This window comes from Colletes latitarsis, chromosome 9 (assembly GCF_051014445.1).
Source record: "Colletes latitarsis isolate SP2378_abdomen chromosome 9, iyColLati1, whole genome shotgun sequence".
In the NCBI taxonomy this organism is placed as follows: Eukaryota; Metazoa; Arthropoda; class Insecta; order Hymenoptera; family Colletidae; genus Colletes; species Colletes latitarsis.
In genome coordinates this window covers 27,627,033-27,654,557 of record NC_135142.1, presented here as the reverse complement: position 1 = coordinate 27,654,557, position 27,525 = coordinate 27,627,033, and the positions used below count along the sequence as shown (strand labels likewise).

The following is a 27,525-nucleotide window of genomic DNA, read 5'->3' as shown; positions in this document are numbered from 1 at the left end:
ACACAATGTAGCTAGGAAAACATACAACGATTCGTAATCTAGATTTGAGCAAAGTTCCCTAATGCGTATGATCGATAAATTCGTTTTACCTCCCGACGATGACTAGACTTAAATGTACATATACGGTGGTTACATTTCGACGCGTACAAAGTAAAAATTTGTATTAGCATTCGTTACATTACTCGTTGCGATCATTAAATCTATCAATTGACTAGGAAAAGGTCGATACACCGTGTTTTTCTACGTTGTACATCGACTCAAGTAAAAACTCAAATGCATTAACGATACCTCGGGTAAGAATCATCGGTAATAAATTATATTCCTTTAAGGTAGTTGTTTTAATGGAGTAACAAGTTTTAAGCGGCTGACTATGACTCGTACACTTTTCCGGAAATTATATAAGAAAATTGGACAATTCTTACGAGTTTTACAGTAGCGTTTCTTGTCTCCGAAAAATTTGAACGTTCTCGCGTTTCAAACGTGTAACAAGCATGTAAGAATATTTTCATACGGTATTTTTTGTAGAGACAGACAGAGAGAAAAAGAGAGCATAGCGTGTACTAGTTACATTTTTTTTTTTAAGTACTTTTCTGTAACAACAAGTACGTTTAATCAAGTATATAATTATCGAGCGAAAGAAAAAAAAAGTCCAATAACCAGGGTTATTCTTGTACTTGATTGTATGTACGTATCTCGTAGCCTTACAGTTATTGCTTATTCAAACCCTCTACGATCCGGAATAGCTGGAAAAGTGCACATTTATATACGTAACACGATATCAGTAATTTATCTCTACGTTTTCATTCCCATCGAGAAAAAGAGTGTCATTACGACATACATCATACGCTATTCTAAAGAAGAAATCCAACGAACGATGATGCAATGATCATAGAGGGTGAAATTTTGTTACGTGTACGTAATCGTACCGTGTCGCTATAAGTTCGTAGCAAAACGATTCCCACAATAATTTCGCGTAAAATGTCACGTCCAACGATGAAAAGATTTCGATTTCGTGTTGCGAAAACAATTACTGCTACTCGAAGCGTAAAATCTCGTGCGCTGCGACAGGGTCAGGCGGTTCCTATTTTACAGAGAAAAACACGATGGCGCGCGGGATCTCGAGAAAACTCGTCGGAAAGAAGAAATAGAGGCCCGAAGAAGGTACGCAGAAGATGTATGACTCGTTAAACGAGAGAGCGCGGATCACGCGAATCGTATTGGATAGATCTGGCGAATCGACGAACGTGATTATACTTCGCGTCGTGATGTCACTTCCCTTTGGACGGGGTGCTGGCCGATATAGGCGCGGCCACGTCCACGTCCACGTTCGTCGAGAGACTTCCGGTAGCGATTCTCGGTGGGCTGCGGGACGCTGACCTTCTGAACTCGCGCGGAGGAGGGTTGTTGCAGGACGCGTGATGTCCTCCAGCCTCCCAGTCGCGATGCTGGCAAAAGGATCCGCAGTATCGCGCGATTCCACAACCACCACACGTCTCCAGAGCGGGTCTACCGCAATTCCAACAGCTCTAAAATATCAGATATTGTTGTAAATAAAGAAACAATGTCGCAGAATTAAGCAAAAAATCAGAGGACACTCACGGATCCCGAGATGGTCTGCAAATGCGCGTCCTTCTCGTCCTCCGTGGTCGATGGCATCGGATTCGAAGTGGTGGTCGGCGTCGTGACGGCTCTCGCGTTGGCGTCCACCACGCCAGGATTCCCATAAACCCGGAGCAACGGGCCCTGACGATGAGCACCGTGATTTCTCTGCGACAAGGGAAGATCGAGCAGCCGATGAACTCGGAGACGTTCGTTCGCCCTGGATTCGGCCACTGCGACCGCCACTGCCCTCTGAACCTCTGCTACAGCAGCCCTCTTCACCTCCAGCACTGCTTCTTCTGCGAGGAACGCGACTAGAAAATGTTACTTCAAGCCTGAATACCCGAAAGAACCTAAAAATATGGAACGACGACTAACCAGCCTTCCTCTTCACCTCGGCGACTTTGTCCTCGGTGACCCTGATTGTCTGAGCAACGATCTCACCGGATAATCGTTTCAGGTTACCCTCCCGATCGCCCGTAGAGGATTCCACCTGTGAACCGTTCGTGGAGGATGGATTGTTACTAGCAACGCTAGTATTGTTGCCACCGTTACCGTTCTGGGCCCCGGTCGACGTGGACGCTGCCAACGGAGGCATCGACGCTGGACTGGAGCATCCCCGGGTCTGCAGAATGGCCAGCGCCCTTTTAGTCTTCTCGACCATCCCCAGGATACAGTTCAACATCACGTGGATGTTCTTCCACTCGTCGTCGAGGCTGCCGTTCTGCGTTTGAACGTGGCTCAACTGTTGCTGCTGCTGCTGTTGCTGTTGGGTTAGATGGTGCGTGCCCGAGAAGGCATTTATCTGATTAATTTGCACGAGACTAGGTGGCACTGGGCTGGGTCCGTGACCGTGGCGGTGCCCGTGACCCGGCATCGACCCGCTCGACGAATGAAGCGGATGATACCAACAATAAGAAGAGGAACTCTCGTTAGACTGTTGTTGCTGATGGTGGTGACTCCAGGGATTCGTTGACCTCTTTCCATACACGGGCACGTCGTCCAGGAGTGCCCCGTTCTCATAATACCTGCGACATGTTCAAGAGGTACGTGAACTCTTCGACCAGACATGTCCAAGTGGATAGGCTCCATTAATGTTACCAGAGCTATCGATCACTTGGGGTTGTGCAAACGTGGGGTGTCGATTACTCGCTTAATGGTAGCTTTTAAATAGTATTATCTTCTTCGTTTATAATATACCGAAGTTTGATCGATGGAAGGTAAAACGTGGCGTGTAAAGTGCCTGGAAGCGAGAAACCTGTAATCCTTTACCACATTACATTTTCGGTAAAGAATTTTTTTCTCGAAACTGAGAAGGATTTAGCGGGTATATGTATTCACCAAAAATGATTGTAATTGACCCCCGCAACTAAAAATAATTTTTTTAGAATGATTTGAAAGTTTTTAATTTCGTCGAAAAATTTCTTTACCTACTAAAGACTAAAAACGACTAAAAATGATTGTAATTGGCCCCCGCAACTAAAAATAATTTTTCCAGAATGTTTTAAATTGTATCTTATAATTTTGTTAAGCAGTGGAAGGATTAATGTAAGCGCGAAATGAAAGGGGTTGAAAATGGCCGGGCGTAGATCGGCGAGCGCTAACAGTGAATCGATCGATCGCGTCGCGTCAAATCGTTTTCCGTTGGCGTTAATCCTCCGGCACGGATTAGTCGAGTATCGCGGCAAGGAGGGGGATAGGGAGATTTTGTAATTTAGTTCGGACGTGCACGCGTTCGCTGGCGCAGCTACGCAAACAGCCAGGAGCGTCGAAGCGTAAGCCGAACGTGGGTCGTATTAGCGGGATGCCGATAGGCACTCGAGGCAAGTTTGCTGGTAGTCGAAGGGTAGAGAATAGAGGGGTCCCGGGAGAAGGACGGTCGGGGGTGTTCGAGAAAGGTGGTACCCCGATGATATATGGAAACGTCAGCGGCAGACATATCGAGAGGAGGCCAGACCTGGCATTGCCAGCGCGCGCGTCGCGTTTTGTCGCCTTCGAGTTCGCTTCGGCGCCCCTTTCCTTTCCGCGTACACGCGCATATCATATTCTGACCGCAAATACCGACCCTCGTGCACGAACCACCTCGTCGGTTCCCAAGACATTATACATATGTCTTCCCGGAACGTCCATTCTTTCTCGCGACGCTGCACTGCCTCGTGCTAGACCATGCACCGGATTTCTTTAACCCCACGATTCGATCGCGAGTCGTTTTTCAAACGAACTGTAGTACGTTGGACTTTATGACTTGTGATTAACACGACGTGTAAAATTTACACGTGGTTGATATTCTATTTTTTTTTCGATAACTGAGATTTAACTTGACGATTTTCCGTGTTTGGGCGGGAAAATGTCGCGCGGCCCGGTGACCGCGTCGTTTTCACGCCGTTTTCGGGGCTCGATCGCGATAAATACCGGTGAGAAGTGCAGGCCCGCGGCCAAGAATTTTTCGAAAACGGCGGCGCGTTGCGGCTTGGCAAATATACTACGCACGCGTGTACGCGCAGGTGCGTGGCGATGGTTCGCGCGTAGATAAATTACGTTTATAGATGGTCAAAGATTTCGGGGCAATAGTCCATTATAATATTTCCTTAAAAAATGGAGCAACACCGTTCGTAAATCTCGGTAAAAGCGGCTGTACTTTCCGGTGCAAACCGATCGCGATTACAAGATGGCCGAGTGATTGAGTTATTGTTATTTTCCAGGGGCGGTGTCAACACGCGGAGAGGATGAAATCGGTTGACCAACGCGGGCGGCGGTGTCGCAAAATTTCGTAACAGCATTACGGTTTCACTCACGGAGTGTCGGAGGCGCGACGTTTCGGTGCGTGCGGCGCGGTGCTGGAATAATGGTGCAGACCGCCCGTGGCGTTGTTCGTGTGCTGAATAGCACCGACACCGGGATTAGAATTGGACCGCATGCCGTAATGAGCGGAGGACTGATTGCCGCCGTTTCCTATTCCGTTTCCACTTCCCAGCCCGTTGCCAGCCTGCTCTCCGAAGATCTCGACCGGCTCCCCTGCTGCCAGCAACCCGACGGCCTCCAGAACCGCTGCCTCGTTCGATCGTAAGAATTGCGCGCAACTCTGTCGACAGAATCAAATCAAATCTTATCGGCTGCCAGCTCGTTAACTCCATCGAAATAAAATAATTTCTCTGTCGAGCCTTCACTAACCCCTTGCCAGTCCTGTTAATTAATACCGAAATATGTTATTTCAATATAACAGAACTGGAAACAAGCTGTAAATAAGCGTTTTGTTGTTCAAATACGTCTACTTGTTATCTTAATTGTAATCGAGTCTAGTAGTTACTGGATTCAAGATGGCCGCCAGTGATTGGATTGGTAAGGGGTTAATAAACGTCCGAGACCTATCCCTAAACGCTGAAAAGTTTCCGAATAAGGATAATAGACGGAATGCGTTCACGAAATTGCAGATAGTTTTGATTCGCGCTGTCTTTTCGAACATTGAGGAACGAGAACGTCCGTAAAACGCGTCGCGTTTTATGCATCGTTTTCCCAGAACGTCGTAAAAACGTGTACGTATCCGTCGAGTTCGGCCTGGCGACCGGTCAGCACGGCTGCTCCCAATCAGTTTCGATTTTTAATATTCGTCCGTCGGCTTCTTTACGGCCGGCACCACCTTTCGTCCAAACTTTCGTGCTCGCACCCTCGGTACCGAAGTCTGCCTGCCAGGGTGGGATTTATCGCTTCTAATTCAATATTGGAACCTTTTTCCGTCTCCTTTCGGCCCCTCAGTTGGTCGCGTTCTCGCGTTCCCAATTCTCAATTAACGATCATCGATCGGCGGTTCCGTGCTCACAGACGCACACCCCCGCGACTTCGTTCCTTCGCGAACTGCCAAGGAATGGCGAACCTTTTCGCATTGCAAAGCAGCCTGTCGTTTCGCAATACTCCTCCTGATACCGTACGTTTCGTGTTCCCTTGTAATTACAAATATATTTTAAGCATTCCATTTTTATACACACCAGAAATGTTAAAACAACTGTTTCTGTTTTCAGACTAGAACGACCGTGTCTTCGAGAGAAAATCGAAGCGTGATGAATTGAAATATACTACTCTGCTTAAGGTAAATGGAATATCCTATGTATCATCGATTAAATAGTATTGTTAATCAGAGATCGAGGACAAAAGGATGTTCGAAATCAGATCCCTTTGTGATCTGAGAAAAATAAAAATCTGTGCGAATATTGTCGTCGATCGAATAGTTTCGCCGAGTTAGGGATCGAGGACGAAAGGGTGTGCCTGTGCGAAGAAATTTGGCGTTGCCTCTGGTCTTTCGATCCTTCGGCGGCTGCCTCGAGAAATGTAAATCGTTGCTATTAATTTGCAATTCGTTACCGCGCGACTCGCTCCATCGTGCTCTTCGCGTGTTCTTCGTCCCGCTTCTGCTTCATCCACCGTCTGTGTTCCGTCTACTTTTTCTTTTCGCTCTCTTTCGAGACGGGCAACAGCTGGAAGCAGTCGCGTAACCGGAAGACTTCTATTAATTCCACGAGTCGTACTTTATTCTTTCCTCAAGGAGGATTACGAATTCTTTTTCGTTCTCGAAGGGAAAATCAAAAGAGTCCGGTTTATTTTGTCGAAAGACTGGACCATACTTTTCAACGGATTTACAATTGGTCGGAAGACATGTTTTTATATCGAAGGAATTGATTTTACGATCCATGTTCCATAATATGAGAAACAAATGCTAAAATTACAGATTCGGTTGAGACAATATAAAACTACCTCCCCTGTCTCTTTAATATTTATGAAACGTTTAACGGAGAAGGGATATAACTGTATTCTGAAACGAATTTCTGCGGTTCGAGATCCCATCGAGCGTGTGCGTAAAAACACGACGATGAAAACGATGAACCGAACCGTGTTGCGGAGGAAGATGCGGGAATAAATAAGCCCAGTATCTGCGCGAACGTTTCAGTTTACAGGATTATGTTCACCGTTTCGGGCGGTTTTAACAAGCAGACAGCGACGCACGGAAGACTGATTCGAAAAGCAAAATCGCGTAATGTGAACGGCGGTTACGCGTTCCCGAGCTTTTCTTTAATCGTCTTACGTACATTACATTCAGAGATTCGGAATTTTCCGCCATTTTTCGCGTCTTCCCTCTCGACAAACCGACTTTTCAACCGTTTACAACGTTACAACGTACGTGAGCTTTTTATTTATAAATCACTAAATTGTAATAAAGATGTCTCGAAAGGGCGTATCGTGAGAATGGAAAATTTAATTGCTATAGTCTGGAAAATGGTGCGCTGCGCTGCGTCAGGTGCGCTCAATGTACGCGTACCCGCAACGTTCGGTTCTTGGTCGAGGCGGAATCGTAAAATCCGTCGTGGAAATAAACGAACGAAAGTTGTCTCCGTGGTAACGAGCGTTTCCGTGCCATGGGTTTTCAAGTTCGCCTTTACCATTCGATTCCGTTCATCTATCTCGCCGTGAAACAGGCTGGCGTGCTCCCACCCACGATCGCGAAGTAGCCTGGGAAATTAAAACAGGCTGGCAGCCGGTCAGCCCGGGCTCTGTTGATTTTACCCGCTACTCCTGGACGCGTTTTCTCTCTTCCGTCTTCGTTCTACGAAGTTTAACAAGCGTGCGCGTAATAGAACTCTAATCTACATCTGACCACCGTGTGCACGAGCACATTTCGTAACGCAATTCGCTAGTTCTCCAGCGTTCTTTACGTCGCTGAACGCTTACGATAGTTGGGAATAGCGATATCATCGTAATTGTCAAAATACACCTTTCGGAATAGAATCTATATGAAACTTATATAGTTGAATTTTAAATTGCTACGCGATGGTAGAGGTTGGCGATGGCGCACGCGGAAAATACGGGAGAATTCTAAGCGAGAACGCGGTAAGATTAGAATCGTTTGTTATTCAGAAGTCGATCTAGCGCTTTGGAAATGTCACACGTGTCCGATGTCTCTCTTCGTTCCCATCTTCCCGACCTATAAATGTGTATGCTCCAATCTCCGTGCTCGCTTCTCGCCGGAACGTTCTAAATTTCCGTCGTCATGAATTTCGCCAGACATCGATCACCCTATAAAAGCGAGAAACAGTTTCTGCCTCCGGGATCCGCAGTTTGCGAGGGGCGCGTGTCTATCGCGAAAAATTTACCTGCCTCGCGTCGATAGAGAGAAAAGATCGAGCACAGGTTTAGACTCCGACGCATTGCAGCATTTTCCAAAAGGCATAAAGCAATGCACGCCGTACCGAGAAATTCGGCAGGGATGTCGCTAAAAGTTAATAAAACCGAATACGTAGTATCGCTCTCCTGTTTAATAATATTATTCGAGAGACGTTATTATAGGAAATAAATCGGCAGCTGGACACGCTATTTTCGAATCGATTATGCAGCTTTTTGTTTCATTTTCTCCGATAACTAGGTCGTTAATGTAGTAAGGATTTCCGGAGTTTTTACAGTATCGTTACAGAAATCAATTTAAATCACAAGTTACAGCGATTTCTACCCTTGTTATAATTTCCGACTAATGATGTTTCTTTTATAAACAAAAATCCATGTTAGGTGGACACAGGGTGGATGACGGTTTTCATTCATTCATGGTGTGCGGCTCTACGCCACGTAGCAGCCGTGCACGATGATTTATAGTCCCCGTAGCGACTCTAATAAAGCATCCGGGCTCCTTATGGGTCAGCCATTGTTATTCTCGGTGATTCTTTCATTCCCCGCGCGAGAAAAAACATATCTTTCCTATCTGGCGACACGTACAACGATCTTTTAATCGTTCATGAGATTATAAGTTTGCCAGACAGGCAAAAAATAATTCAACCCAACTGTTTCTAGTACCTAATAATTATAATTTCTAAGGGTGGAATTCCCAGATCTAATTTAATTCTTCTAAATTCGTCGATTAACGCATGCAGTACTTTGTTCTGTTGCAGATAGTCTGCGGAAGGACGCTGAAGAAGTGGACTCACCTGGTTGTTCGCTTTGGCGGCATTGTTCAAGTCCCTCTGCAAAGAAGGCAAGGTGTGCTTCAGGTATGGTAACACGAAGCCTCTGAGGCGGTAGTTGGTAGCTTCCTGCAACGCCGAGTGGAATTCCTCCGCGGTTCTGCTCCCGTTCTGCAACGACAACCGAGAGGATTCCGCTCGATTAACGGCGCCGATCGTTCGCCATGCATCCCGTAACGGTCGGAAAGTAATCTCTGTCCCCCGGGGGTTTTGTTTCCCTCCCCGAAGAAATGGACGCACGGTGGTCGCGATTTCACGTTTGTCACGTGCCACGATCGTTTTACGGTTAAGCACGGCTACCAGATGTCACGTTTCCGGGGCGCGTGCAGCCTCGGTACACGCGGTAACGTGATGCGTTCTGTGCAACGTAATTTGAATATTTCCAACCGTTCGGACGATCCACGGGAATTCTTTCCATCGGAGAATCGTGACGAGTCTGACAACTATTTTCCATCCCCTATCCTAGGCTCGAGGGCCATTTGGAAGCCCGTCGAACGTAGGGGTTGTTGAAGATTCTATGGGGAGTCGTAGCTTTCGCCCTCCGGTGGGGTAAGTCATTCTATATATGTTTTCCTTCGCTTTGTTTCATCACGAATACACGAATAATGAATTCTAATTTAGGAATGAAACATGTGGAAAATTTGCCAAACCGTATTCCGTTAAAAAAGAAACCCTTGGATCGTAAGCTTTCCTTGTTAGTCGTGGGCGTTAGAAGGTCTAACGAATAGGATTCCTTGTAAGGCCAAACAGGTACGAGTCCCTCTATAGAATCCGTCTAAACGCGTCGTAAAATACACGCACGCATCTGCTTGTCTCGAAGATCGCAAGTGCACTTTGCGTATGACGAAGGTACGCGTAGTTTATTCCCAGCCAGCTCCGTCAGCTGGTACGCGTAACGTTACTTATTGTTATTACTAGAAGAGTTTGCGACTACGAGAGATCGTAGAATACCCGTTACAAGCACTACGGGATAATGCTACCGGAGACTTGCGGGTGCGTGTTCTTTGAAACTTGTACAAATTGTTGACGATCATTTGGACCGAAGAGGAAAGTGTTGCGTGCGGGGTAAGCCTAATATCTTCGAAATTATCGGTGATACCGTGGAATTATATATTTTTTATTCAACCACTTGTGTCGACGGAGTATTAATGTGGTCAGCGAGGGCAAATTTGAAAGCGAAACGAAACGAATGACCCAGAGAAGAGGGAAGGAATTTACCAGAAGCGTCAGCACCAGAGTTCGCACGGTGTCACCTGTGTCCAGGGAGATGTTCGTAGCGAATTGCACGAGAGTACCGAGCAGTCTCTTGAACATGCCGTGACCGGCGAAAACACCAGCGATGCATCTGGTGCCGGTGGTGCCATTCGACAGCGCGGATACATCGTTCTGCTCTTCCGTTCTGCAGTTGGCAGGAGCCCCGGCATTGCCAGCGCCAGAGCCAATTCCATCCTCGAACTCGGGCTTCAGAGAGTGCGAGGGCAAGGGACTGTCGTTGTCGGAGGACACCGAGCAACCGGTTGTCCCTTTGTACTCCGATCGCGGACCATTGCTCTGCTTTTGTTGACCGCTTGCCGCAGCAGAGGTGATCCTTTGATGATGATGAGAGGACGGCGAGTGCACCTCCGGTTGGACCTCTTCCCGCGGGGACTTCTCCCTCGTCGCCGAACCCACTGCAATCAAATTGCACTTTCTTTTATCAACCTAATCCACGCGACCAACGTCTAACATCAGCGTCTATAAAAGTTTAACAAGAATGGCGCGACTTGGACAGTTTACAAAATTTTATCAGAGAAGATGGAAGGCAAGTTTGTTTAATATTAGCGTACGAAATATTGTATTGATTATGACTAAGGTTCCATCAATTTTGTTCAAATGTTCGCTTCTTTGCCATTTCTCATTACTTGTAAGGTTACTTATACAGGGTGTTCGGCCACCCCTGGGAAAAGTTTTAATGGGGGATTCTAGAGGCCAAAATAAGACGAAAATCAAGAATACCAATTTGTTGATGAAGGCTTCGTTAAATAGTTATTAACGTTTAAAGTTCCGACCGTACTGAATTTTTTTCTCGAAACTGAGTAGGATTTCGGGGGTATGTCTGTTGACCAAAAATGCTTGCAATTGACCCCTGCAACTAAAAATAATTTTTCCAAGACGATTCGAAAGTCTTTTTTTTCACCGAAAACTTCCAGTACTTACTGGAATTTTTTTCTCGAAAGTGGGTAGGATTTCGGGGGTATGTCTATTCACCAAAAATGTTTGTAATCGACCCCTGCAACTGAAAATAATTTTTCCAGAACGATTTGAAATTTTTGAATTTAATTGTTAATAACTTTTTAACGAAGCCTCAATCAACAAATTGGTATTCTTGATTTTCGTCTTATTTTGGCCTGTACAGTCTCCCATTAAAATTTTTCCCAGGGGTGGCCGAACACCCTGTATATATAGTTTGTAGACCACCGAGGTCCGGAGTTCGAATCTCCGCAATACAATTTGTTTTCCTTTATTTTTATGTGCTTTATATTTATTTATCTTGTAAGATAGAATAGAACCATGAAAAAGGAGAAATCGTGTGCATTCCTCGTCGTAGAACGATTTCGAAACCGTTCTGCTCGTGTAGATTAAGAGCGTTCACTGTGCAATGCGCGTCCTCCGTATACGGGCCCTTTATCCCGTCGTTCTAGCGTTCTCCGTGATCTACGGTAGGGAAAAAATCTCCGTCCCGGAAGCAATTTGACGAAGAAGCGAGAGGCATCGGAGTAAAAAACATGATTTATCTCGGCAAGAGTCGAAAGAGCGTTCAGCATAAAGGGACAACGTCGCCGCAAACGTCCTTTGTGCTCGGTACATCCGGGGAGCCGTCAACCACGGGGCACGTGAAACGGGCAGGCGAATCGGCCACTCGTTTACAAACACGCTGATAGCCACGCACACCAGCGCGAGGCACAGATGCGCGTCGACCGTGTACTCTGTGCGTGGGTGCAGCGGATAACATGCAATTACGGGCCGTGTCATCCACCTTGTCTTGTTCCCATTCTGTGTTCCGCGCGTTATCTCGCGGAATGCCTCCGGCCCCGTGGCATGCGTGGCAAAACGCCGTCATAGAATATATATATATACGTATATATATATTCGTATATTATATATATATGTGCCGATAACGAAACGTTACACACAGCGGAACCGTCCCCGCGTCGTGAAGCGTCGACTGACAGTTGGAGCCCGACGCCTAGCGTAGCCTCGTCCCTCCAAACAACCGCGATTCGGTGACGTTTCCTTTCATTTCGCAGTTTAATCTCTCTGCACGCGTGATTTCTACGTCTGCGATCCGCTTTGACACCGCTCCCGTTCGATTTCAGTAGCACCCGCTTTCAAGACCGACTTTCTGCCCCGGACTGTTGACACGAAAGTAGTTCCTATCGATATTTCCATTATCACGGTGAAAATTGTCAGTGTTCCGCATCGAATTCCACCCTCTGATGGCTTCCAAACTGTTCAGAAGACACCATTGTTGATAAAAAAAAAAAAATGATTTCTTCTCGTTTTCATCGTGTCTTGTTTTCCTTCGCGCGGGAAGAGACTTCCTCCCTGTTGGTCGTTAAAGCGCCCAGGCTCGATTGCTTCCTCGTTCGCGAATGTCTAGTTTTACGAACGTTGCACCTGCACGCGCGGGCGTGCATCGCGCGTAATCAGCCGGCTAATGGTATTCCATAAAGGTAAGCCGTGCATTTCATGTTATGGCCGCGGAAAAATCCATCAAGCCGGGCGCTAGTTAAAATGTAACGAGAATACTTCTCGCAGTCAGTACCACGACGACTAAATTTCTTTCGTTTAACGACACTACAGTCAAAAAATCTTTGTTCTTCTCCCCGTCTGTTCCTCCGTTACTCGAAAACGACACGACACATCTCGATAACATTCGCCACGCTCGTAGACATATTTTCGACGAAGGTAGGCTGCCTTTGTAGATGGTAAAAGGAAAGTGCGCTTGGAGGGCTGAAAATATTGCGTCTTTCGTTCGAGAATCTGTAAAAGGCCCCAGATCGATTCGTCGAGCTCTCGACAGGTCCAAGGGCGGGAATTTCCAACGTTGTGTGCGCGTAAATTCGTAACGTAGGTAAGCAGCGGGAGGGACAAGGGGGAGGACGGCGCCACCGTGTCACTGCAACCTGACGCCGGTAGCCAAGAGGTAATTACCTGTACCTGAACTCACGGCAAACTAAATTACCTTAAACGCACCTTATATTCGCGGGAGCACCGATCGCGAATCACCCTCGTTCAACGTTTTCGCCGAAATTTGCCACTGAACAAATCCTATTTATAATGGTTTCGTTAAATACTCGGGCGCCAAAAGAGTTTCAATGACTATTTTGAGAAATGCAAATCTATCATTGTACTCTCCGGAAGCTATGACTGAAATATCAAAATGAAACCGGAAGTGTGCTCCTTTAAACGCAGAATGCATGGTACAGACCGTCGATGACGTAAATAGCCTGTTAGGTACGAAATGTTTGAAAAACGTTATCGTGGACCTAATATTCGTGGCTGATGGCCATCTGGGGCACGGCTAGTTTCGAACGACAGCGGCTCGTGAATCGCGCGGAGCTCGCGGCTGGTTCGACGCGCACCTGGAGCACACGCGAGAGCAACATAGAAGCGGCTCGTTGTCTTCGCAGACGACGTTTCACGAACGCGAAGAGAGATCGATAAAGCGCACGTGCTCCACTCGGCTGAGAGTCCCTGGGTGGAAGTAAGTACGCTGGGACTCAGCTGTCGCCTCCTAATTGCCGGGACAATGCAACAGATGGCTTTGATCGCAATCCCTTCCCAGCCATCTCTTCCTCCCTTCGCTTCCTTTCTCCCCGCCTTCCTCGATACCACCTCCTCCTCCTCCCCAATCTCTCTCTCTCTCTGTTGCACTCTATTTTTTTCTATACCTTTCGGTCCATTTCCTGATCGCCCTCCGCGTCCATTTTCCCTCTTCTCCTCTTTCTTCGCGGACTCGTTCTTCCTTTTTCCGTCCTTCGTCGGTCCTCTTTTTATTTTCCTCGGTTCTTTACGATTTCCGATCTCGGTTCTGCTTCCTGGCTCCCCTTCGTCGGCCTCTATTCTCGCGTTCGACGACATCTGGCACGCGGAATGCCTCGCGATTTTCTCCCCCGTGAGACTTAGGTTTGTTTCGAAGCACCGAAATAGATATCGAGTTCGTATTCCTGCTCGGGTAATTAATTTCTAAGTCGACGTTTGGTACGGTTCTCCAGGTTTACAAAATTAAATAGAAAAGAATCGGGGTTTCTTTCGAGTAAAAAGTTTGCGAAGGTATTAGCATAGTAATAGCATCTACATAATCCTTATCCTCGACTCTCGTCGTGCTATACATTCTTACCGAAGTTATGGTACTTCCCAATTTATTAGTTCTACACGATTCTGCTTCGAGCTATTATTAGGTGCGAACATATACACTGTCAGTTTTGCGCTAAATTGCGAGAATCAGAATTAATCTGAAACGTTCTGGATGAAAGGTGGTCTGCAAATTCTGTGGAAGAAGTGGGTCAGCTCCGACCCGTTTTCTGTCTTGAAAATCTAACAAACGCGTTCGGTTTCGGCGGTCGGAGGACCGCGAAAATGCCACGAGATAAAAATTTTCTCGGTTGTATTTTCCAACGTGGGGGCGTGTGCGCGCGTCCAATCGGATTTGCCTGGGCGGAGAGTTTAATATCCCGGCCGGTCTAACGTAAGACCCATTTCTCGGAATTGCAGTCGCGAATCCTAATAAAGTCCACGGTGGTGCGGCATCTTATCAAAAGGGGGTTGGGGGTCGGTGGCGTTTAAAACTCGGCCGCGGGGGTAAATTGGAGACGCTCGGAAAGGAGAACGGATGTGCTCCGTGGAACTCGTTTTCGTTCTACGTCGTAAGCATATCCGAGAAGAAGGTGGTAGCCTGGGCTGGCGGGCGCGGACGACTATCGCAAAATACCTCGAACGGCAACGTCGGGGATGCCGACGGTGTACCGGATATGATATCAGCCTCGAGCAGAATCCCGGTGGAAGTGTTGGACGTGCCTTATCGCGTCTGGTCCAGGCAGTCAGCCGCTGCACGAACCGACCTAACCAACACACCGAGGGCCCCGACCAACCAGCTTGACTGACTGCTCGCAGGAGTTTCGCCATCCCCCATGGAGCTGTTCTGCGATCGCATTTCGTGCTGGCGCACACAGCCACACCGCACACGTGCTCCTCCTCGCCCGCCCTTCTGGATCTCTTCCTTCTACTTCCCCCCCATCGCCGTTATTAACGGAAAGGACCTATCGCTATCGGTAAAAATTTCACCACTGTTTTACGTTTTTCGACCACTCCCGGCGCTCTGAATTCAAAGCGTGCGAAAATAAATTCTTTTTTTTATTGTAGATTCGGGGATGAAGCGTAGACGCAGCCGCGCTCGACGGACTTAACGGAGGATTTCCAAAGAAACGCGCGCGTCGGTGATGGTCTAAACATCTGTCCGCGCGGATCGCGGCGGAGTTTCGCGGGCCAAACCGTACGACTGAGTAAATTTTTTACGATCCACCTTCGAAATTTCACCGGAAAGCCCGAAACTCGCGACCAGATCGATAGGAAAATTGGCAAAGCGGTTCGCGGTTGTTTCGTGAAAATTATAGCGATGTTTGAGGAGACTCTGGTCATGGAGGCTTCCGGAGAACCTCTTGTAATCGAGTACAGGGCTATAGAGAGTCCAGGAAAGGATTTTAGCAGCCCCTAAAATTGGAAAATTGTGTTCCCTGTGGAGCGCCGTCGCGGTTCACGAAAACCGATCGATCGGTGACACAGGCGGGAAACTGGTAGCGTCGGCGTTCGGACGCGCGATGACGGGGCTTTGACGAGAGAGGCGGGCTTTTTTCCTGAGCCATTTCCAAGGTAGCTGCGGGCTCCGGCCCGTCTAGATAACCAGTTCGGTCTAAATGTACGATTCGGACGAGAGTATGCCCGCGGCCTGGATATACGGGTACCCCTATGCAATATTCCAAACTAATGCGCGATGTGCCCACAGCTAAACCCAACGTTCTCGCACGGAAACACACACTAATCGTTGCTTTTCCCTTTTTGGACGGAACTTTTCTTCGCGTCGCCCTCCTTCTGGCGAGAAAATCTCGAGAAACGAGCGTTCTCCGAGATATCGGTACAGATTCTCGGAAGAAAACCACGGAACATTCATATTTTCGAGTAGCGTCAAGTATTGGGATGAAATTTGAAAAAATTATAGCAATGCTGATGGATGATAGATTATTGAATAAAGAGGACCAAGCTTGTTATTAATAACTACTGCAATATAGACTAAAAAATGAACGAGTTAACTCGCGACAAGTTAGCCACCCGGTTAAGTGAAATTGGAAGATAATCGTTTGAAAGAGATAAAAGTAACGCACCCTTGGCCTTGGCCTTGAGGTCGAGATCGACGGGAAAGGGCTCTGCGTTGGCGGTGACGGTGACGGTGACGGAAGAGGCTGGCGTCGACGGATGGCAGACAATAGCGGCGGTTGCGGGGGAGGCGTTGGGCACGGTGGTTGTTGACGGGGTGGCGGCCACGCTCGACACGCCGTTGCTATTGCTATTGCTGACGGTGGTCGCGATACTCGTGCTCGAGGCGGTCACCGTTGCGATGGTCGCGGTTCCCGTCGACGTCGACGCAGACGACTGCTGATAACCGCAGCATTCTTTCGCCTCTTCCTTCACCTTGACCTTGTGGAGGATCGTCGTGGTCGCCACTCCACCCTCCACTTTCATGCTCGTGCACCGACTTCTTGCCTGTTCAACACATTCGATCCATACAGATTCGCCATTTTCTCGCTTGGTGCTAGATTAACATCTATTTGCATTGTTGCAATCCCGTTGTAGTTACAGAAAATAACAAATATCTCTAGTCTGTTCAGTGTACGATAAGAAAACCTCGAAGAAAATGTGATACGATTCCAAATATTGCAATGTTAATAGATGCATTTGTACGAGTCTTCATGTTTCACAAGACCTTGAGCAAAAATGGTTTCCATCTAGCGTTTCTTGCAAGGCGAGGGAGGATTCTATTCGCGAATGAAACGCAAGGATGGAAATAGTGGAGGGAATCCGTCAATGCCGCGGAATCCCAGGAGACTAATAACGTCGAAAGCATATGCACGTCATCGCGTGATCACGATTCTCATATTTGATCGATTCTATTCCGCGATTGCCGGGGCGGTCGCATATTTCGTCTACGTGCTCGACGACGAGCACCCCTTCGTGCATACCGATGACTGATTTTAATGGAACGACCGAGCGGTAGTTTTACAAACCAACAAGGATCCATCGCGAATCCACGACTCACTCTGAATACCCAAATAACTGGACGTTTTCGAGCGATTCCGATCGCTGGTCGGTCTGGAACAAATAAATATCGGCGAACGCTTTAACGGACGTCAAATGTGCGAGATTAACGTTCGAACGTCGAACACGCGAACCGATGCGTAAGTACAGGTGGTGCGTCGGAATTACGAATAAACGTTTGAAAATAATCGAAAATAAACGAATTCCGCGATCGTTCCCAGCGTCAGATCTGCTACGAAACTTCTTCACCCCCCCCCCCCCCCCCAAGAACTTTCGTTTTACAAATTATTAATTTAACTACGAGATTATAGAATAAGTTAGACTGTGAAAATGCGCGGATTTTATATATCGGTCGTTGTGCAACTCGGGGATAAAGAATTTATGATCGGTCAAACTACGACAAGAGATTAATGAAGAAAGTTCCCTAGGAGCATAAAACGCAATATTTATTTTTTAATAAAGAACCGCGTAGAAAAAAGCTGCTATGTTTAAGTAAGCGTCGCGGGCAGTAGGTGCGTTTAATGGATCGAATGGGGGAAAAAATACGCGGTTCGATATTCTCCTCGATCTTTTTGTCGGGAATTTTTTCCTCCCCGTGCATGGCCACGCGCGTGCAATTTTTCTCTATCTAGTATTGCTTTTATGGCTCTTAAAATTAATGATCTCTGAGTGGTTGGTCGCGTTTGGTATATTTTTGATGCGTTTTATGTGTATTTATTCAACGACGAAATATGGGTCGGGAATTACGTATTCAGCGAAGTGGAAATACTTTATAAATTTAACGGTATGCCTAGCCTGATAATTTCTAATCGGTAATAACGTTTTCCAGCGATCGCACGGTAGATCTATAGACGTTTGCTCTTCCTCGATCGCGCGGGAAGACATCGAAAAACAAGGATTGCCCAGGAGGAAGCGATACGAGCGGGATTACGGGGAAGGGAATTAAATGGAACGAAAGCGGAAAGTAATCTTCAAGATCCACGTGGCGCGCAGCTCCTGCTGGCGGAATTTTATTTTATTGACGCGCAGCCCTGGCAGCAGACTGCATTCGGTGCCACATGGTCTCGTTATTAACGTGAAATGCAAACGAGCCCTTCGTTTTGTCCAAGGAACGGCCCTCTGGACGAACGGCTCGCTATAATTTTTACTAGCAAAATTGTATCGCCAAATGTCGTCGTATTTTAACGTCCCGATAAATGCACGAAATCCTGTCACCATGAAAACTCCAAGAACCATTTCCAATTTAATTAGCTGCTTAAAATTTTTATAAAATCCATATCCTTGCCCGCCGTTGTAACTTTGATACGGAGACACCCTGTATTTCCTCGGGAGTCCAACGACCAATAAATAAACAGGTACGCCGATTGCCTCCAGCGCGAAACATTTACGGCGCATAATTTCATTTAAATTAACGCGACAATCGGCCGTTCCGTTTTAATGTCCGTTTCGTTCAACTTTTTAGACGTCGAAGAAAAGTAATTATCCGGTTTAATTTTCGTTAAATAACAGCGAGGAGCGACCGGGGGGCTCGCTTTGCGAGTCGCGTATCGTTTCACGTCCGGAACAGTTACAAGTAGCGATTCGACTAACATCGTATCGATGCTATCGATACCAGATGATAAAGTACCATTTTGTATGGAACCGTTTCGATACCTATCGGCTGCATTCAGCACTTACTTGGTATTTATTTAAAAAAATTAAATTTCGTGCGTAAAATTAATTAGATTTCATACCTCGTAGTTGGATTCGAACGTTGCTCCAGAGGAAAATGATTAAATTTCGAAAACGGCCCAAATCGCGGAACGTTAGTGGATTTATTTTATCGTTACGTGGCATTCGACGAATCGCAATTAGAAAAGCATCGCCCTTTCAGTTCCGTTCGCGCGGAAAACGGAAACGCGGTAACAATTTCTGGTCGCGTAACGACATTTCACATCGTGGCGCCCTTCCGCGATCGGCCATCAATCAATCTCCGCGCCGAACGATAAAAACGTCACACTTACACGGGCTTTTACACGGGACGCGAAAACCGTGGCTGATCTCGCGACCCTGTCGGAAAACAATTCGTCCAACGGTCGACTGACGGCTTTTATTATAACAGATGGCTACAATAATTTTAATCGCCGTCACAGCCCATCTCCTTCTGTTGTTACAGATGTCTGCAATTTTACGCGACCCGGTTTGTCGCAAGTGTTACAAGCCGTGCCTCGTTGTACACGGTACGTTTGATAAATAACCGAACCGACGTCGTGCAGAACTAAAACAACGTTCGTATTTGGTAAAAATTCATTTTTTTTAGCTTTAGTAGAAACTAGCTTTTCCCACGGGTTCGTTCGAATATTTTTTTTTTTATACTCTATCGGAAACAAAGCATGATACAAAGCAGCCTATTTTTTAAGTTTGAAGGCTTCCGATTGGCGTGCAAAATTTTATCGAAATATGGTGTGTCGTTCTCGAGTTATGGCGGAACAAACATTCGAATAGATTGACTTTAGTTTTGGTATTTTTATAGTTTGAGTGTCTACTATTTTATAGTGGGTCATTTTATTATCACCGTGACAAACCAAAGCTGCTCGATGCAATAAGTAGTAGGGACTTACAATTTTCTTTTAGTCCGATCGATTCATTGTCAATTGAATTCTAGGCGCGAAAAAGCTCGTTCGATATCGCGATACAACTCGATCGATCGAAGTTCCTCGAGAAGAAGAGGCGTCGTGCCCCAACCGGGGGAGGGTGGCAGACGCGCGTCTGCGGCAATTCGTTAAGACGCTTAGTTAAGCAAACAAGAGCAGAGTTGTCGGAAAACGATATACGTGCCACGGCTGAAAATCCACGGCTCTTCGACCTGGTAATTGCGCGCAGCTGTGTTGCGCGCACGGATATAAACGCGACCTCACGTACGCGGTTTTTTCAGATCGAACGCGAGGGATCGCGTTCCACGGAGGCTGAGTAAAGTTCCTCCCGTTCTTGCCACCGAAACGACGAACGAGTACGATCTAGAAAGATAAAGTTGATCGAAGACATCCCGAATTACAGCAGCAATAACTTCGCTACTTACGCTACGCTGGCGCGTTGGAATCTGCTTGTCGACGAATATGGTAACTATGACAATTGAAAGTTCTGCCGTATTTATTGGAAAATCTTGTATTTCAGTCGCGGGTCTATTAAATCTCACGCGCCTATCGAACACTTATCGAGTACGACGTGGACCCTAGAGCAGAATTGCATCGTTAGAAGGGAAGGTCCGGAGGAACCGGGAAGAGGAAGCCTAACGAGTACTTCTCGGGGCTCGTGATCAGAGACACCGGAGGGTCTAAAGAGCGTTCGAAAAGGGAGGAAAACGAACGAAGCTCGCGGCGACAAAAAGCGTCGAGTACGTACGGATCGATCGCGGGGCACGTTTTGAAGGAAACGGCTTCACCATCGCGGCAGACTCCAGCTTATGTTTATACATATGTCCTGCACATGGTACGGTGGCCCGTCGGAGAGGAGGTCGCGCGGGTGGAGACGCAACTTCCAATATTAGAACGGCCAGGCGAGAGACAGCCAGCCAGGCAAGCCAACCGGGCAACCAGACCAGATGTCTGCCGTACTGACTACCGAGAGCACGACGTACGTTTAGCTTGCTTTCATTACAAAAATGTCACGCACAGCCACCGTGTGTCTTCTTGCTCCCACTGGCCTTTGATGATGCGCTGTGCCCCCGCCTCCGCCGTCCACCGTAACGGAGAATCGCCGCAAACAACGGGTCCAGGTCCCGTCATCGAGGATCCACCGCGACCTCGAGGAACCCTTCGCGCCACCGCGGTTAGATCGATGCCAGGAAATTCAACCGCGACCGCTCGATCGTCCCCATCGCGGGATTCAAACGCTATTTGGGCTGGGCCAGGGGTGCACGTTCCTCCAGTTGCGGACGACTCTTCGTCCTTGGTACAGCAGAACCTCCATTATAGATTATTGATACAATTGAATCTTCATTATTTAATCGGTGAATATCCTTATGGTCCATCCTTAATTTCGTGCTTAACGGTTGTTATTCGTTCAGTGAAGTGGTTGACCTCGTCAGAGGTGCAAAACGTCCATCGGTTACAGGGGCAACGATAACAAAAGCAGACTGTTACAAAGATTTAACCTGGTTCCATTACAAAGATGTCACGACCAGACACACCATGTTCAGACCGGCATTTGACATTTTGCTCGTCGCGCGTAGCGAATTTTACAGCGTGCCGTAATCGGTGAAAAAAAAAATTGAAAAATTACGGTGCGTCGCGGAAAAAAATTTCTATGACGAGCAACGTTCACCAACGTGTCATCGAGAGCGACTCGTCCGCGGCTTATCGAGCACCAGTGTCTTCTAAAGGGAGGCGCGAGCCCCTAGAAGATCGTCTTAAAGTCGTAAGAAGGGGGTGGATATACGAAAGAAAACGTACTATTACATTATTTGCAAGCATTCGATTTAGTCAGAGGTTTCTGTTGCAAAGTTTGTTACATTCAACGAGAAAGAAATTCAGCAATTTAAAGTACAGATTATGAAGACTTGCACAATATATGGGTGAAGTATACATTTTTGTAAACAAGTACCGTAGGTATTGTATTGTTAGAATTGGACCTTTTAGAAACACCTCGTGCGTATTCACATAACCGATTATAATCAAGTACATTATCGCGCGTTTAATTTTCCGCCCCCTCTGCTCGCGTCGAAGCACACATAATGCCAGGCAATTTTGGTTTCGTAGCTGTCATTGACGCCTCGCGGCATCGCCATAAATGCGTTTTCGCGGTTTTCCCAACGGTTTCGCCACGGTCGTCCCGCACGCGTCGACAGTTTGCGACCCATCGAACGTCCATGTTCAGTTTTGGGACCTCGACGGACGTGAAATTCGCATCGAACGCCGATTTTCTTCTTCCGCGATACGAATAAAAATATGTTTAGCACCGTGAGCCAAGAGAAACTGATCGTTACTTGGTGTAATTGTCTCTATTTTAATTGTATTAGTTTGGAAGCGCCGATTGAAAATTATTTCCAACTCGAGCACGATAGTTTGTCGACCTCTGGTTTTTCGCGAAAATTAATAAAGCAACGAGTGGCGCGTTCCGAGCGTAAGCGACTGTTCAGCAACACGCTGGAATAGGAAACCATCGATCGACGCTCAATCTAGCCGGAGACATCGAACGGCGTACGCAGGTGTGCTTACGGTGCATCCGATTCATCAGTGTCGGCGAAAACTGTCGGACACGCGGTAGACCAGACTGCCGTTAAATGTCTGGGCACCTGTGCGAACGCAACGTTGCCTGAACGAAACGACTATAGTATTCCCTGTTAGGTTGTCACAAAGTTATCCCCACCATCGCTCTCTGTTCCAAGTTGAACGTCGCTTATAACAAAAAGTTTTGAAACGCACCTATCCCGGTGTTACAGGGTTTTCCAATAAGAACTTTCAATCGAAATAAAATAAAAGCTACGAAAGATAATCTTCGTGCTCGTTGTTATACGGTTCGATGGCTGTATATAGGAAATATATTATTCAAGTGACCACGACTGGAAAGAATACGAAGTTTGATAGTTACGTCTAAACGTGTACACGCGTTAGCAAAGACAATTTCATTGCAGAGACAAATTAGTCATGCGCAAATCGAGGGGAATCGCAAAGGGTAGGTTCGCGAGGTGGAAAAGGAACGAAGAAAGGGGGAACGGCCATTAAGAAATAATCAGAGCTTCGGAGCGGTCATTGTTAATAGTTGGAAATAGTATGTTTCAGTTCTGTGTTGTTTGATTTCTCGTAGAAACTACAAATATCGTTGTAAATATAAGATACATCATCTTCGTGTATCCATCCATTCTCAGAAACTTTCGTTGCGAACATTATTATAAGAAATTATAAATCTCAGAATACCACAGTGAACACACGAGGAATTAGATGGAACGACGAAGTCACGCACGCGTGACAGCAGCCGTCGACGGCTGGCTGGCAAAGTCACGTATACGTGAGAGCGGCCGTCAAAGGGTAAACTCGACTGGTGCATGTACTTTTCAAAGGGTTAACGTACGAATAATGTTCCACCCTATCGACGATTTCTTTACGAGCACGGTTTAGCCAAAGGTGGGGATGGAGTCTCCGGTCGCGAGTCTCGATTCTCTTTGAAGCACGGAAGCTGCCCGCAACACCTGACTGACTCTTTGGACGCACGTATGGCAGGTTGAACAGACAGCGCTCAGACTAGGTTCGAGAGAGGGAGAGGGAAAGATTAATAATATAGAAAAGCCAAAGCCATGCCACCCTCCAACAAGCTTTCCTCTGCCTCTCTTCTGTTGCTAACAGTTAATCGATATAATACTTGGGTATAGCGGGCCAACGGTGGGCGCGTGTCTTGCACGGCTACGTATGCACGCACACGCGAAACCGATTTACCGTGTTGTACGCGGGCACGTTTTCGCATACCAGGTCAGGACCTGGTACGCATTAACGGCTACTTTACCTTCGCCACCCACGAATCAGCCCCCGGGTCACGATCATCGGGATTCCCCGCGAACCATCTTGCAACACGATTCCATATTAGTTCCTCCGCCATTATCGAGTACGGTATACAATTTAATGCACCAAAGTGTGACGAAATTCGTCCACCCCCAAAAGTAGGAATTCTGTTAGAATTTCTCTCCTGTTTTCCCCGATAGGTTCTAAACCAGGTTATTTTCCTTTGCAATAAATATTCAGCAAAACAGATGCTAGCATAACAGTAGTCGAGTTTTCACTTGAATTCTCAATTGGGGAAACTAGTCTTCTTACGATATTCATTTGAGCGTTAGAATTTGCATACAGACCAACTGGCTGTTTGCCTCAGTAAGCTTACAATAACGACTGTCGATGGAACTATTTAACTAACTAATCCGGTTTACTTTGCCGAGGAATGCTTGTTCAGGGATTAAAGTAAAATATAAGCTAATTCTTTTAGACAAAAAAAGCCACTGCAACTCCTCCTTTCATCTTGTTTTAGAATGTTCGTCTATGATTGATTCCTCTATTTTCTTACAATTCAATTTTCTCAGATATAATTTTCCTAGTCATAAACGATGCCATGGGTTAATATTGTGAGAGTTTAACAATAGTTTCACGCGTCGCGCGAGCGATGATCCGCGATCCTCCGGATCTGCGTCGTTCTTCGATCTGTTTAGGAGCCGCGGCGATTTTCGCGCGCAAAGAACGGCGAATTCGTAGAAAGGTATTATTTTACCCTCGTCTGGTGCCACCTGCTGTTTTCTCACACTTTCGTGAACCCGCGAAGGTTTTAGAGCGTTCGGGAGCCAATATTTGCGCCAATAGCCGACGGACTAATATTTGCGTACGCCGTTCGATGTAAACGAAGCCGACAACCATTTTGAAAATGTCGAATCGCCAACGCGAGAATCGCTCGCGCCGGACTTATTTCGAGAACAGGAATTGCTTCCAATCGCAGTTTCTCTCCTCCGCGAGGGAACCCTGTTCCTGCAATTTCCGCGTACGCGTTACCATAATTTTTCTCGCGTGGTATGGAAACCTGAGTTTCCCGATCGAACGGAATCCGGATCGACCCTAGAACCCAGCAACTGTTAACCCTCTGTATCGAAAGTATTGCGAGAATTTCAGCTAATTAAGTTTTGGCGGGAATTTAAAAAATCTTCGAATTTTCACCATTAACCACTGTTAATCTAGTTAAAATTTGTTTAATACGTATCGTTAGATTGATGACGCGAAAGAGTGGCAACGGAATATATTCTCGAAGATAAGACAGATATATTTCTTTGCCGCTCAGTCAGAACTGCTGGCCCGGAGTATGTATTGGCAAACATCGTGCGAAAGGATGCACCTGACGGTTTTCGTACTTCGGTCCTTATCTCTCTGCTCCTCCGAAGAAAACTTGAGTTTCCTCGAGCTGCTTGGTTGCCTGTCGGCGGTTCTCTATCCCTTTCCGTTCGGCACACGTGCGCCCTGGGCAGAAACGTGCCTATCCATCTCGACGAGATACCTCTTCTCCGTGGTACGACGTCGACTGCGTCGTCTCCGACCAACAGGGATAACCCCGCCGCGATACGACCATCCTGACGAATACTATTCACCGTCAATCGAAAGTGTCAACCGCGATACTTCGTCTATGCCGTATCGTATCGATTCAGACGCGGGGATATGTCAACATTTCGGCGCCATGCGCCAAGCGACACCTTCCAACGTCGTCGAAAGGTCGGAGTTCGCGAACGCAAACGATCCGCCGCTTCAGATGCCGCGACTTCCTACGCGCGAAGAAGCTCGCGACGAAAGGGGGACGAAAGGACCAACCTTCGTTTTCTTTGGGACTCCAAAAGCAACAGTTTATCGTTTCTCGATCCCTTCGATCCCCCAACGTATCGCCAAATATCGAGCTAGATCACATATGGGCTCAAATCTCAAACGGGGAATAAAAGATATGGACTCTGGTTCCTCGAGACTCTGAATGTTGTGTTAGTGTTAAAAAAAATTTCGAGGATGGTTTGAAGGCAGATATACCGAGGCTATACCTCGTTTCGTAAAGGTTTATGGCTGGGTCAAGGGCTGAATGGACCCTTGACACAGGCCATGCATTCTTATGGATGGGCGCAGAACGGTGGTTGGCGACTTTCGGTCGCGTAGATATTGAATGTTCAGTGATATTTAAAATGCAAATGAAAGCATAATAGCGCGTCGTCTAATTACGATAATTTTAGTTAATATAAGACGCAGGACGTTTTTAATAAAAATGTAGGTAGATTTTTAGATGATGAAATAGTTGGGTCTACGAGTGCAGATAGAGGAACCATAAATGCCTTGCAAGAATGTTTTAGCCAGCCTCTGTTAGGCCTGCAACTAAGCAAAAAATAATCGACACTTTAACGTTGAAGGGTTTGAAAGCATGGCAGGCTACCCTGCATAGTACTGTCGAAGAATGGAGTCTTGTTCTTAAAGAGTCTGGCTATCGAGTGAGAAAGGTAGAGATGCTTTCTGGTAAGAGAACCATGAGAAACCGCATGGCATTCACCCCAGAACCTTCAAAACATATGTCCTTCTAAATAACACGAGTTCTTCCAGACGAACCAGTCGTGATTTGCAATTTCACTACATTTGCGACGAAACAGATAGAGAAATCTTCTAAAATGCATCGTACTACTCATTTGTCAAATTTAATCCTTTAAATTCTTTAGTTTCTTAGCTAATCCTATCAACAGCGTGTATCAATTATAGTTTTAAAGTAATCGTACGATCTATAATTTCGAATAGAGAGGGTAAATACGAAATCGAAAACTATATGCACCCTTCTAACGCTAGTCCACAGTTTGAGAAAGACGGAGAAGCTCTAAAATTTTATTTCTATTTCTCGAAAGTATAAAAAAGCAAAAGACGCAGTTCCTACCTCCTGCCTGAGCGTTGCTCCCCGTGTCCGTTTTTCGCGCGAAAAAAATCCAAAGGGACCAGAGCACCCCTCGATTGAAACGTCAAGGATCTAGCAGAACTGTCGCGATCCACGGTCGACGACGCGCTTCATGACGCGTTCGCGTTGCACTCGACGTCTCTGATAAATGTTCGGAACCACGATCGAAAATCGGGGGAAAATCGTTGCGTTTTCCGTCGATCGACGATAGAAAAACGAATGAGTTTTACTGTGACGAGGAGGCCACGGTGCGCGCGACACGAACAAACGCGAGGCACGGACGGCTGTCGCCAGCCGACTGAACGTCTCGTAAAACGGGAAGAACGATGCCAGCCGGTGGAGGACGGGAGGTGGCGGTTTGCAACCTCTACTACGCAACCTCTGCTGGCTACGGACCTGCACCGGTAATCCTTTCATCCACCCCAGCACCGAAACAACCATACCAACCGTACGTGGCTTTTATTGCAAATTCCGAGCCTTCGAAAAAATATTTTTAACCCTTTGCACTCCTCTGGCCAGCTGGAAGGGAGATTGGTTGCCTGGGGTAACTGTTCCAATAATCAGGCGAAAAAGGAAAAAACAAAATATTGTCAAGAAGTTAGCTAAAACGATCCTAGATACGACAATAGTAAAGAAATAGTGTTTTACACCGAGACAGTTATGTCACCAATGTTGCAAATAAGCTTGGAAATTGTCACAGAGTGCAAGACAGTCTTTATGGCTAGTCATTGGGTGGTCGTCAGCATCTGGTTAGCATGGTCTGGTTTTCGTCACTATGAAACTACACAGCCAGACACTGGACCAAACTGGATGGTCTTGAACAATGGCAACGGACCTTGCCTATAGTATTTTCCTAGCCATATCCTGTCGTAAATCTCTCTTAAAGTCCCTCTAATCTTTTTTACCGAACGAAACATATTTTTATACGCGAAGAAGTCACGATACGCGACTCGCTGCAAGATGCGTGTCGAAAGAGGAAACGACGGAGCCGTCGGAAGCTGTCTCCGAAAGTTTCCGAGGTAGACGAACGATCCAAGGCCGCGACGATCGACGTCACCCCTTGTCGATGAGGCGCGAGACACGACCGAAATATAGGCGGCCCACGGTCGTGCTCCGCGCGGATATTGTAAACGGGCCAGTGTGCTCCTGACGCGTCGATATA

General features: G+C 46.8%; 1 protein-coding gene and 1 long non-coding RNA gene across 2 annotated transcripts; one reads left to right on the top strand and one right to left on the bottom strand.

The window, feature by feature from the left end:
- Positions 1 to 22: 22 nt before the first annotated feature.
- Positions 23 to 26,667, bottom strand: Nvy (CBFA2/RUNX1 partner transcriptional co-repressor nervy). The gene is made up of 8 exons (XM_076772763.1): positions 26,346 to 26,667; positions 16,019 to 16,397; positions 9,816 to 10,267; positions 8,562 to 8,708; positions 4,395 to 4,681; positions 1,978 to 2,627; positions 1,600 to 1,898; positions 23 to 1,526 (listed from the first exon to the last, which is right to left on the bottom strand). The coding sequence occupies exons 2-8, from the start codon at positions 16,374 to 16,376 to the stop codon at positions 1,269 to 1,271; spliced, it is 2,451 nt and encodes an 816-aa protein (XP_076628878.1). The 5' UTR covers positions 16,377 to 16,397; positions 26,346 to 26,667; the 3' UTR covers positions 23 to 1,268.
- On the top strand, positions 4,367 to 9,801 carry LOC143345536 (uncharacterized). The gene is made up of 4 exons (XR_013080278.1): positions 4,367 to 4,662; positions 5,616 to 5,683; positions 8,526 to 8,624; positions 9,064 to 9,801. It is a non-coding gene; the product is annotated as an uncharacterized LOC143345536 (long non-coding RNA).
- Positions 26,668 to 27,525: the final 858 nt, after the last annotated feature.